Source organism: Heteronotia binoei, chromosome 4 (genome assembly GCF_032191835.1).
Source record: "Heteronotia binoei isolate CCM8104 ecotype False Entrance Well chromosome 4, APGP_CSIRO_Hbin_v1, whole genome shotgun sequence".
NCBI classification, from domain to species: Eukaryota; Metazoa; Chordata; class Lepidosauria; order Squamata; family Gekkonidae; genus Heteronotia; species Heteronotia binoei.
Genome location: NC_083226.1, coordinates 185,772,466 through 185,783,906, shown reverse-complemented (window position 1 = coordinate 185,783,906; position 11,441 = coordinate 185,772,466). Strand labels below are relative to the sequence as shown.

The 11,441-nt window shown below is 52.1% G+C and overlaps 1 protein-coding gene across 1 annotated transcript in view; it reads left to right on the top strand.

The window, feature by feature from the left end:
* Window positions 1-5,088: 5,088 nt before the first annotated feature.
* The window catches only part of FANCG (FA complementation group G), a 32,106-nt gene continuing 25,753 nt past the window's right edge, over window positions 5,089-11,441 (top strand). Inside the window, exons 1-4 of the mRNA XM_060236645.1 lie at window positions 5,089-5,184; window positions 5,362-5,443; window positions 10,084-10,215; window positions 10,375-10,568. Coding sequence (XP_060092628.1) covers window positions 5,089-5,184; window positions 5,362-5,443; window positions 10,084-10,215; window positions 10,375-10,568 — 504 coding nt within the window. The remainder of the gene's footprint in view (window positions 5,185-5,361; window positions 5,444-10,083; window positions 10,216-10,374; window positions 10,569-11,441) is intronic.

The following is an 11,441-nucleotide window of genomic DNA, read 5'->3' as shown; positions in this document are numbered from 1 at the left end:
CGGCCGTCTCCTCTGGTACCCAAATGGATGAGTGCCAAAGGATGTCAGGGAGACTGGATGGTTTAGTCACTTTTTGTTTCAACAAACCACAAAACCCATTTTTTAATTTGATTTGATTTCCTTGGGGAAAGGTGAGCTTCTGGAAGACCCTCTTCCTTCTTTCTTAGATTCTAGAATGGAACTGTGTGCTGCAGAGCGGAAATCTCAGGCTCTAAATTCACAAGTGTTTTTTTGTAGTATCAAAGATTTCAGGTTTTCACAGCTGGTAACATCATTAGGGTTTGTAGAATCTTTCGGGCTCAAGTGCTCAAGTGAAAGATTCTACAAACCCTAATGTTTTTTTGTAGCTTTTCTCCTTTGAGAAGAAATTCCTGGCTCTTGCCATGGCAAATGCATCGTTTTGGGGCTCTCCCTTCCTTCTTACACAACCTTCATTTTGGCATCGCTGCCTCCTTCCGCATTTAGCTCCAGGGGCTTCCGTGTGACTTTTCCCTGCTTGGTTGATTGTCAAAGATTCTGGTTCTGGGCCTTTCGCTCTGCTTGGTTCATGTGCCGTTTGGGCATCTGTTCATTTCTGATCCAGCTCTCTCTGTACACGTCCGCTGCCCTGTCCCGTTGCTGCGCTAACAACAGCCATATGGCTCTTGGGGACAACTAACCAATTGTGGCATGAGCTGGGTAGATGTCTGGAGCAAGAGATGCAGCGGAAGGCCTGCGAAGCAGAGAAGAACGCATTTGTTGCGGCTGCCATTTCCTGCACTGAGTGATGTCCCGCAAAATTTGAACATCGATGACCCCAAAGATGGGAGTGTGAGCGATCTGGTTTTTAGCTGGAGATGTTTTTGCTGGTAAAATCTCTCAGATCCAAAGCAACTTAGAAGCCTGTCTGGGGAGGGATTCAGCTGCTCAGGGGCCATCTGGGCCTTGGATGGTTTCTGCCTACTGTCCTGGCCCAGTGGTGGGATCTGGGGTGTTGTGAAGGCCTCTGAATGCAGTTGGGATCTCTGTTCCTTTTCTTTTAAAACCTGCCCCGGAGAAGAGGAGGGAGGCTTTACTAATGATTAGATGCTCACAGGCAAAGTTGTTGGAAAGGATGGTGGGTTCCTCCTTAGTGGAAGAAGGCTCCTGTGATAAGGAGGGGCTTGGTCTTCCTTGGGGAAAGCTCTTGGTGGGTTGAGGTGCCTCTAAGCCAGATCCACGTCAGTCGTGTTTCAAAGAATCATAGAGTTGGAAGGGATCTCCAGGGTCATCTAGTCCAACCTCCTGCACAATGCAGGAAACTCACAAACACAGCCCCCTAAATTCACAGGATCTTCATTGCTGTCAGAGGGCCATCTAGCCTCTGTTGAAAAACCTCCAAGGAAGGAGAGCCCACCACCTCCCGAGGAGGAAGCCACTGAGGTATCGCTCTAACGGTCAGGAAGTTCTTCCTAATGTTGAGCCGAAAACTCTTTTGATTTAATTTCAACTCATTGGTTCTGGTCTTACCTTCTGGGGCCACAGAAAACAATTCCACACCATCCTGTAGAGGACAGCCCTTCAAGTCCTTGAAGATGGTGATCCTATCACCTCTCAGCTGCCTCCTCTCCAGGCTAAACATCCCCAGCTCCTTCAACCTTTTCTCAGAGAACTTGGTCGCCAGACCCCTCGCCATCATTGTCGCCCTCCTCTGGACCCCTTCCAGCTTGTCGATATCCTTCCTAAAATGTGGTGCCCAAAACTGAACACAATACTCCAGGTGAGGTCTTACCAGAGCAGAGTAAAGCGACACCATCACATCACGTGATCTGGACACTATACTTGTGTTGAGACAGCCCAAAATTGCATTGGCCTTTTTAGCCACCGCATCACACCGTTGACTCATGTTCAGCATATGATCCACTAAGACCCCTAGATCCTTTTTGCACATACTACTGCTAAGAAAAGTCTTCCCCATCCTATAACCATGCATTGGATTTTTTCCTACCTGGCCTGGATTTTTCCTACAGACCTGGCTGTACTACAGAGGTCACTTTGACAGCACTGCAGGCCGGCCAAGGTAGTGCCCTTCCTCCTGCTGGGTGTGGCAGCCCTCTTTGACCCTGCTGATGAGTCCGTTTTAGTGAGACACTTGGGAGCATGTCGATGGAGTCGAGGGAGAGGGGGACTCGGGTGGTTCCGGTTCTGAAGCAGCCTGGTGGGATACGCTGCGCTAGGTCCTGATCTGTGTCACAGTTAACCTCCAGTGTGGACTACTGTAACACTTCCTTACGTGGGACTGACCTTCAAGCCCACCCAGAAATTGCAATTGATTCAAAATACAACTGGCTGCGTATGGAAATGCAATACCTGTGCTTAAAGCTTTGCTCCGATTCCCTGATGGGTCCACTTCAACTTAACCTTTAAGGCCCTTCATGACTTGGGGGGGGGGGCACATGTATGCCTCTGCAGCGCATGTGAACTGCCCCTATCCACTTGCGGGTGTTTTATGTGGAGCTTTTGCCTGCTGGAGGTCATGCGTTCTGTACCTCCTAGCAGTCAGCAGGTGGAAACTGAAATTCTTCCTTTGGGCCTCTGTGAAATCTTACAGACCAAACAGCAGAGGTCTTTATCGGGGGGTGGGGGTGGGGTAAATCTTTTGCTATTTTTAGTGGTGCTCGTAACAAGTACGAAGATATTACTGCTTGGGAGTTGGCGTTTGGTAGGTTGCTTTGGGTTCTGTTTGGGGGAAGATAAGAATCTTTAAAGATTTCCTTGGGGAAGACTTTACCTCAGCTGCCTGAAGAGGGCTCTTGCCTTCCTCTGCGGATACCTTGACAAAACTTGGTCTTTTTAAAAATTTAATTTTTAGATTGATTTTGTTACAGTTATGAGCATGAACAGGCATGTTTTGAGTGGGAGAGAGGATTTAATAAAAATACGACTGTGTCACCGCTCTACTAAGGGCACAATTCTGAATCTTTGGACTCCAATCCCTCTTGAAGGAGAAGGCATGGGGTGGGGGCTGATGGATTTGAAGCAGGCAGCCTGGTTAAATAACCCCATGGTTCTTGAAGGGGGGTGGGGTTTGGCATCAGCCTGGAGGCTTCTGCTTGGCAAGGGGTGGGAGGGGGGAGTGCTCCCAACATTTTTCTATCTCAACATTTCTTGTGTGTGTATGTGTGTGTGTGTGGCCACTTCAGATGGACACGGCAGCAGTTCAAGTCTGGCCTCTCCACATATGCCCCATTGCAGTCCTCGTCCCAATTCTGCCTCCCACAGGGGAGCCATAGAATCCTTGCCCAGCGGAAGTGCACCTGTTCTCTCTCTCAGCCCCAGACATAGGGCTCCTTACTCTTCCAGATCCCTGCCGGCAGCCAGGATCCACCCTGCAGCTTCAGTCCCTGCACAGGCGGGGATCTTTCTGCCATCTCCCGCTTTTGTGCTCGACGTGTGCGTGGGTAGGGGTGCTTTCTGCTGCAATGATATCTGAGAATCCCCCCAGCGTTGGGATATTCGTTTAAATGTGGAGAGCCAGTTTGGTGTAGTGGTTAAGTGTGTGGGTTCTTATCTGGGAGAACTGGGTTTGATTCCCCACTCCTCCACTTGCAGCTGCTGTAATGGCCTTGGGTCAGCCACGGCTTTTGTAGGAGTTGTCCTTGAAAGGGCAGCTTCTGGGAGAGCTCTCAGCCCCACCCACCTCACAGGGTGTCTGTTGTGGGGAGAGAAGATATAGGAGATTGTAAACTGCTCTGAGTGTCTGATTCAGAGAGGAGGGCGGGGTATAAATCTGCAATTCTTAAAAGGGGAGGGACGGTAGCTCAGTGGTAGAGCTTCTGCTTGGTAAGCAGAAGGTCCCATGTTCAATCCCTGGCATCTCCCACTAAAGGGTCCAGGCAAGTCGACGTGAAAAACCTCAGCTTGAGACTCTGGAGAGCCACTGCCAGTCTGAGTAGCAGGGGTGGCCAATGGTAGCTCTCCAGATGTTTTTTGCCTACAACTCCCATCAGCCCAAGCCAGCATGGCCAATGGCTGGGGCTGATGGGAGCTGTAGGCAAAAAACATCTGGAGAGCTATCCTTGGCCACCTCTGCATGGACGGACGGTCTGATTCAGTATAAGGCACTTCATATGTTCATAAGTGCCAGCGCCTGCTCTTCTGGGACTTGAGTGGGGAAGAGCACGGCTTTAGAAACGGCTCCTAAGAGGTGCTTTCGTTTCCCTGGTGAGGGAAGGCAAGTTACTTATCCAAGCTAAAGAATGGCCTGGAAGGCGGCTAATGTTAACACTGCATGAACAAGAACAGAACCGGAAACCAATCGATTTCCTGTTCGAAACCAAATCAGTTAACCCTCCGCCGTACGGTGCATGGCCAGGGGCTTCCAAGCTGCAAGGCTTCAACAGCCCTTTCCATCTTCCACGTGTTCTTTGTACAAAGCAGGAGTCAAGTTCACCTTTAAGACCAACCCGTTTTTATTGAGAACGCAAACTTTCCTGTGCTCTTAAGCCCGCTTCCTCAGACGAGGAATCCAGCACAGGGAGCGAAGCCCTACATAGCTGAGCAGAGCCCTACAGAGCTGGCAGGCAGTGGCCCAGAATGCAGCATGGCAGACATTTCAGAACCAATGACAGTGAAGTAAAATGATCTGGAAGGCAGGGGTTTAGAATGTAAAAGGGTACAATGACAGAACAGTAAAATTAACAAATTGAGCAAACCTTTGATCTGAGTAGCAGCAGCATGCGAAAGCCACAAAAGAGCAGTATGCTTTGTATTCTTTGTAGTCCGCCTTTCTTAGCAGCGGAGGGTCCGCACGGGATTAAGGCGGAGCCTTGCTGGTGTTCTAATGGGGCCGCCTCCCTCCCCCTGCACCGCGCGGCCCAATCCCAACGGCGGGGCTCCCCGGTGGGCACGCGCGCCTCCCTTCCCGCTCATTGGCCGGTCGTCCCGCCACTCAGAACCTCCCTGCTCGCTGGGGCGGGGGGCGGCGTCCCTCCCCGCGTTCGATTCCCCCGCTCTTCCGCCGTCGCCCAGGCAACCGGCGCGGCCGGCCAATGAGGCGGCCGTCGCGGGGGAGCGCGGCCTATCAGAGCGCAGCGCGGGAGGGAGGGAGGGGCGCGGCTTCCGGCTGTCATGGCGGCGGCGTCGTCTTGCTTGAGCCTCTGGCGGGCGGAGAACGACGGGCTGGCGGGCCGGTGGCGGCGGGGGAGCGCGCCCCGCGGGGAGGAGGTAGCCCAGGGTCCCAGTCGAGGCAGGGGAAGCTGCGGGGGCCCCTCCTCTTCCCCTCCCGACCTCCCGCCGGGAGACTGGGAGCGGGAGGCAGCAGCGCAGCCCGAGGGAGGGGCGGGCTGGGGTGAGGTGGGGGGGGGTCTTTGGCGGCTCTCTAATCCCCCCACTCTTTCCCAGGGGCTGATGGCTGCTGCGCTGGAGGACCAGGCTGCCCACGAGTGCCCGCGAGCCTTCCAAAGACTCCTGCAGAAGATCCAAGGTAGTAAACACCACAGAGGCCCTCATGGGCCAGGCCAGTGGCCCCTCCAGCCCCACACTCTGTGGCACACGGGGGACAAAGAAACCAGGTGCCACCAGGAGCTCCACCAGTGGGGCTGGAAGCCCTCCCGCTGCGTCCTTTTCCCCCTTTCTCACAATACAAGGACTCGTGGGCATTCGATGACATTGCTGAGCAGGCAGGTTAGAACGGATAAAAGGAAGCACTTCTTCACCCAAAGGGGCATTAACATGTGGAATTCACTGCCACAAGAGGTGGTGGCAGCCACAAGCATGGCCACCTTCAAGAGGGGGTTAGATAAAAATATGGAGCAGAGGCCAATCAGTGGCTATTAGCCACAGTGTGTGTGTGTGTGTGTGTGTGTGTATATATATAAAAAATTTTGGCCACTGTGTGACACAGAGTGTTCGACTGGAGGGGCCACTGGCCTGATCCAACATGGCTTCTCTTATGTTCTTATGTCCCACCATCAAGCACCAACAATGCAGAGCATACCTGCTGCAGGCATAAGAACACAAGAGAAGTCATGTCAGATCAGGCCAATGGCCCCTCCAGTCCAACACTCTGTGTCACATAAGAACAAAAGAGAAGCCCTGTTGGATCAGGCCAATGGCCCCTCCAGTCCAACACTCTGTGTCACATAAGAACATAAGAGAAGCCCTGTTGGATCAGGCCAGTGGCCCCTCCAGTCCAACACTCTGTGTCACATAAGAACATAAGAGAAGCCCTGTTGGATCACGCCAGTGGCCCCTCCAATCCAACACTCTGTGTCACATAAGAACATAAGAGAAGCCCTGTTGGATCAGGCCAGTGGCCCCTCCAATCCAACACTCTGTGTCACATAAGAACATAAGAGAAGCCCTGTTGGATCAGGCCAGTGGCCCCTCCAGTCCAACACTCTGTGTCACATAAGAACAAAAGAGAAGCCCTGTTGGATCAGGCCAATGGCCCCTCCAGTCCAACACTCTGTGTCACATAAGGACATAAGAGAAGCCCTGTTGGATCAGGCCAGTGGCCCCTCCAATCCAACACTCTGTGTCACATAAGAACATAAGAGAAGCCCTGTTGGATCAGGCCAGTGGCCCCTCCAATCCAACACTCTGTGTCACATAAGAACATAAGAGAAGCCCTGTTGGATCAGGCCAATGGCCCCTCCAGTCCAACACTCTGTGTCACATAAGGACATAAGAGAAGCCCTGTTGGATCAGGCCAGTGGCCCCTCCAGTCCAACACTCTGTGTCACATAAGAACATAAGAGAAGCCCTGTTGGATCAGGCCAGTGGCCCCTCCAGTCCAACACTCTGTGTCACATAAGAACAAAAGAGAAGCCCTGTTGGATCAGGCCAGTGGCCCCTCCAGTCCAACACTCTGTGTCACATAAGAACATAAGAGAAGCCCTGTTGGATCAGGCCAGTGGCCCCTCCAGTCGAACACTCTGTGTCACATAAGAACAAAAGAGAAGCCCTGTTGGATCAGGCCAGTGGCCCCTCCAGTCCAACACTCTGTGTCACATAAGAACATAAGAGAAGCCATGTTGGATCAGGCCAATTGCCCATCCAGTACAACACTCTGTGTCACATAAGAACATAACAGAAGCCCTGTTGGATCAGGCCAGTGGCCCCTCCAGTCCAACACTCTGTGTCACATAAGAACATAAGAGAAGCCATGTTGGATCAGGCCAATTGCCCATCCAGTACAACACTCTGTGTCACATAAGAACATAACAGAAGCCCTGTTGGGTCAGGCCAGTGGCCCCTCCAGTCGAACACTCTGTGTCACATAAGAACAAAAGAGAAGCCCTGTTGGATCAGGCCAGTGGCCCCTCCAGTCCAACACTCTGTGTCACATAAGAACATAAGAGAAGCCATGCTGGATCAGGCCAATTGCCCATCCAGTACAACACTCTGTGTCACATAAGAACATAACAGAAGCCCTGTTGGATCAGGCCAGTGGCCCCTCCAGTCCAACACTCTGTGTCACATAAGAACATAAGAGAAGCCATGTTGGATCAGGCCAATTGCCCATCCATTACAACACTCTGTGTCACATAAGAACATAACAGAAGCCCTGTTGGGTCAGGCCAGTGGCCCCTCCAGTCGAACACTCTGTGTCACATAAGAACAAAAGAGAAGCCCTGTTGGATCAGGCCAGTGGCCCCTCCAGTCCAACACTCTGTGTCACATAAGAACATAAGAGAAGCCATGTTGGATCAGGCCAATTGCCCATCCAGTACAACACTCTGTGTCACATAAGAACATAACAGAAGCCCTGTTGGGTCAGGTCAGTGGGCCCTCTAGTCGAACACTCTGTGTCACACAGGGGCCAAAGAAACCAGGTGCCCCCAGGAGGTCTATCATGGGGCTAGAAGCCCTCCCTCTGTGTCCCACCCCCAAGCAGCAAGAATACAGATCATCACTGCCCCAGATATAAGAACGTAAGAGAAGCCATGTTGGATCAGGCCAATAGCCCATCCAGTCCAACGCTCTGTCTGTCACACAGGGACCAAAAAACCCAGGTGCTATCAGGAGGTCGACCAGTGGGGCCAGGACACTAGATGGATGGAGAAGGTAGAGAAAGAAGTTCTTTTCTCCCTTTCTCACAATAGAACTCGTGGGCATTCAATGATATTGCTGAGCAGTCGGGTTAGAACGGATAGAAGGAGGTATTTCTTTACCCAAAGGGTGATTAACGTGGAATTCACTGCCACAGGAGGTGGTAGCAGCTACAAGCATAGCCAGCTTCAAGAGGGGGTTAGATAAAAATATGGAGCAGAGGTCCATCAGTGGCTATTAGCCACAGTGTGTATATATATGTATGTATATATATAAAAAATTTTTGGCCACTGTGTGACACAAAGTGTTGGACTGGATGGGCCATTGGCCTGATCCAACATGGCTTATCTTATGTTCTTAGAAGCCCTCCCACTGTGCCCCCCCCCAAGCACCAAGAATACAGGGCATAACCGCCCCAGACATAAGAACATAAGAGAAGCCCTGTTGGATCAGGCCAATGGCCCATCCAATCCAACACTCTGTGTCATACAGTGGCCAAAAGACCCCAGGTGCTATCAGGAGGTCCATCAGTGGGGTCAGGACACTAGAAACGCTCCAACTCTTGCCCCCTCAAGCACCAAGAAGACAGAGCATCCCTGCTCCAGACAGTGTTTCCTCTCTACTTTGTGGAAAATAACCACTCATCCACCTCTGCTCTTAAGAACAGAAGAGAATTCACATGGGATCATGCAGTGGCCTATCCAGTCCAACACTGTGTCACACAGTGGCAAAACCCCCAGGTGCCGTCAAGAAGTTCATCAGTGGGGCCGGTACACTAGAAGCCCTCCCACTGTGCCCCCCCCAAGCACCAACAATACAGATCATCCCTGCCCCATACATAAGAACATAAGATAAGCACCAAGAATACAGAGCATCACTGCCCCAGACAGAGATCCAACAATATGCTGTGGCTAATAGCTACTGATGGACCTCGGCTCCATATGCTTATCCAATCCCCTCTTGAAGCTGGCTATGCTTGCAGGCGCCACCACCTCTTTTGGCAGTGAATTCCACATGTTAATCACCCTTTGGGTGAAAAAGGACTTCCTTTTCTCCGTTCTATGCCAACTGCTCAGCAATTTCATTGAATGTCCATTAGTTCTCATATTGTGAGAAAGGGAGAAAAGTACTTCTTTCTCTACCTTCTCTATCCCAGGCAGAATCTTGTAAACCTCTATCATGTCACCACTCATTCGATGTTTCTCAAAATTAAAGAGCCCCAATAAAACACCTTTCTTCATAGGGAAAGTGCTCAAACCCTTTAATCATTTTAGTTGCTCTTTTCTGCACTTTCCCCAATGCAATAATGTATTTTTTGAGTAGCATCTCTGCCCCAGACATAATGACATAAGAGAAGCCATGTTGGATCAGGCCAATGGCGCATCCAGTCCAACACACTGTGTCACACAGAGGGCAAAAAAAACCCCAGGTGCCATCAGAAGGTCCACCAGTGGGCCCAGGACACTAGAAGCCCTCTCACTGTGCCACCAAGAATACAGAGCATCACTGCCCCAGACAAACCTGGTTCTCCCAGATAAGAGTCTATGCACTTAACCACTACACCAAACTGCTGTACCAAAAGTCTGGAAAGTAGCAAATGTTTCAGTGATTCTTAAAAAGGAGTTCAGAGGGTAACCAGGAAATGATTGGCCAGTTAGCCCAACGTCTGCCCTAGGCAAATTAGTAGAAACTATAATCAACGATAGGAATACTAGGTCTACGGAGGGACCAAAGCTGGCTGAGGGAAAACCAGCATGGCTTATGGGAAGGAAGGTCCTGCCTCAGCAGCCTTTCGGAGTCCTTTGAGAAAGTGAACAAGCATGTAGAGAGCAGTGACCCAGTAGACATTATAGGCCTGGACTTCCAAAATGGGTTTGACAAGGTACGTCACCAAAGAATCCTGAGTCAACTTAGCAGCCAAGGGATAAGAAGACAGGTTTTCTTATGGCTTAAAAGCTGGCTTAACGACAGGAAGCAAAGGTTAGGAATCCATGGACACTTCTCACCTCCATGGGGACCCTCAGTGGCCCCTTCCGGGCACTCACGCAGACTCGGCCTGTGTCGTTGCAGGACTCCCGGCTGTGCTCCCTGCTCTGCCGCTGGAATTGACCATCCTCTGCAATTCCCTGCTGCTTGACATGGCTCTGTCCAGGGACTCCAGCGAGAAGCTAGTGGCAAGGATAGACTGTGGGCTCCGCAGAGGTAAGGCCTGCATCTCACTCTGGCCAAACACCAGGACAGGGCCCGGAGGGCGAGGGTCTCCCTGTGCTGGAAGATCACTTTTTGCTATCCCCCACCACACCACACCTTGCAAGGAAAGCCGACCTCAACAGGCTTCCCCACTCTCTCTCTCTCCCCCAGTCCTGGAGGCTCGTGCGGTGCCTGGAGAAGGGCTCAGCTCAGAGGGTCTCTGGCAGAAGGCGATCCAGCAGGAGATCCCCGAAGAGCTGCAGGGCCCTCTGCATCAATTGGCTGCCCTGCAGGGCTTGCTTTGGCTGGCGGGAAACCACCTGGGGGCACTGAAAGGCCTCTGGCAACAGCTGCAGGGGGCCAAGGTAGGGCAGCAGCCGCTTTCTGCACCTGCCTCACATTACAGTCCAGGCCTTTTTTTGTTTCTCTCTTTGTTTCTCTCTCTCTCTTTCTTTCCTTCCTTCCTTCTCAATTTTCCTTCCTCCCTCCCTCCCTCCCTCCCTTCCAGAGAGAGCCGTGTGGCACACCTTCAGTCTTGTTTGTCCTTTCTGGGGAGGTCCCTTCTCCAGCCCTTGAGCCACCCTGGGGACCAGAGGCTGTGAAGGAAGGTGCATCTTTGCAAGGCAGAGGATGTGAAGTAACCCAGGGCTTAAGCAGCTGCATCTGTTAAGCTGAATTGCTAGCCAAGAGTGTGCCGTGAACGCCACCGTCACCATGTTCTTCCAGGTGTCCTGTCTCTTGTGGAGCCAGTTTGGGGTAGTGGTGAAGTGTGCAGACTTTTATCTGGGAGAACCGGGCTTGATTCCCCACTCCTCCTCTTGCACCTGCTGGAATGGCCTTGGGTCAGCCAGAGCTCTCTTATCTGGGAGAACCGGGTTTGATTCCCCACTCCTCCACTTGCACCTGCTGGAATGGCCTTGGGTCAGCCAGAGCTCTGGCAGAGGCTGTCCTTGAAAGGGCAGCTGCTGGGAGAGCCCTCTCAGCCCCACCCACCTCACAGGGTGTCTGTCGTGGGGGAGGAAGGGAAAGGAGATTGTAGGCCACTCTGAGACTCTGTCCTTGAAAGGGCAGCTGCTGTGGGAGTCCTCTCAGCCCCACCCGCCTCACAGGGTGTCTGGTGTGGGGGAGGAAGGGAAAGGAGATTGTAGGCCACTCTGAGACTCTGTCCTTGAAAGGGCAGCTGCTGTGGGAGTCCTCTCAGCCCCACCCGCCTCACAGGGTGTCTGGTGTGGGGGAGG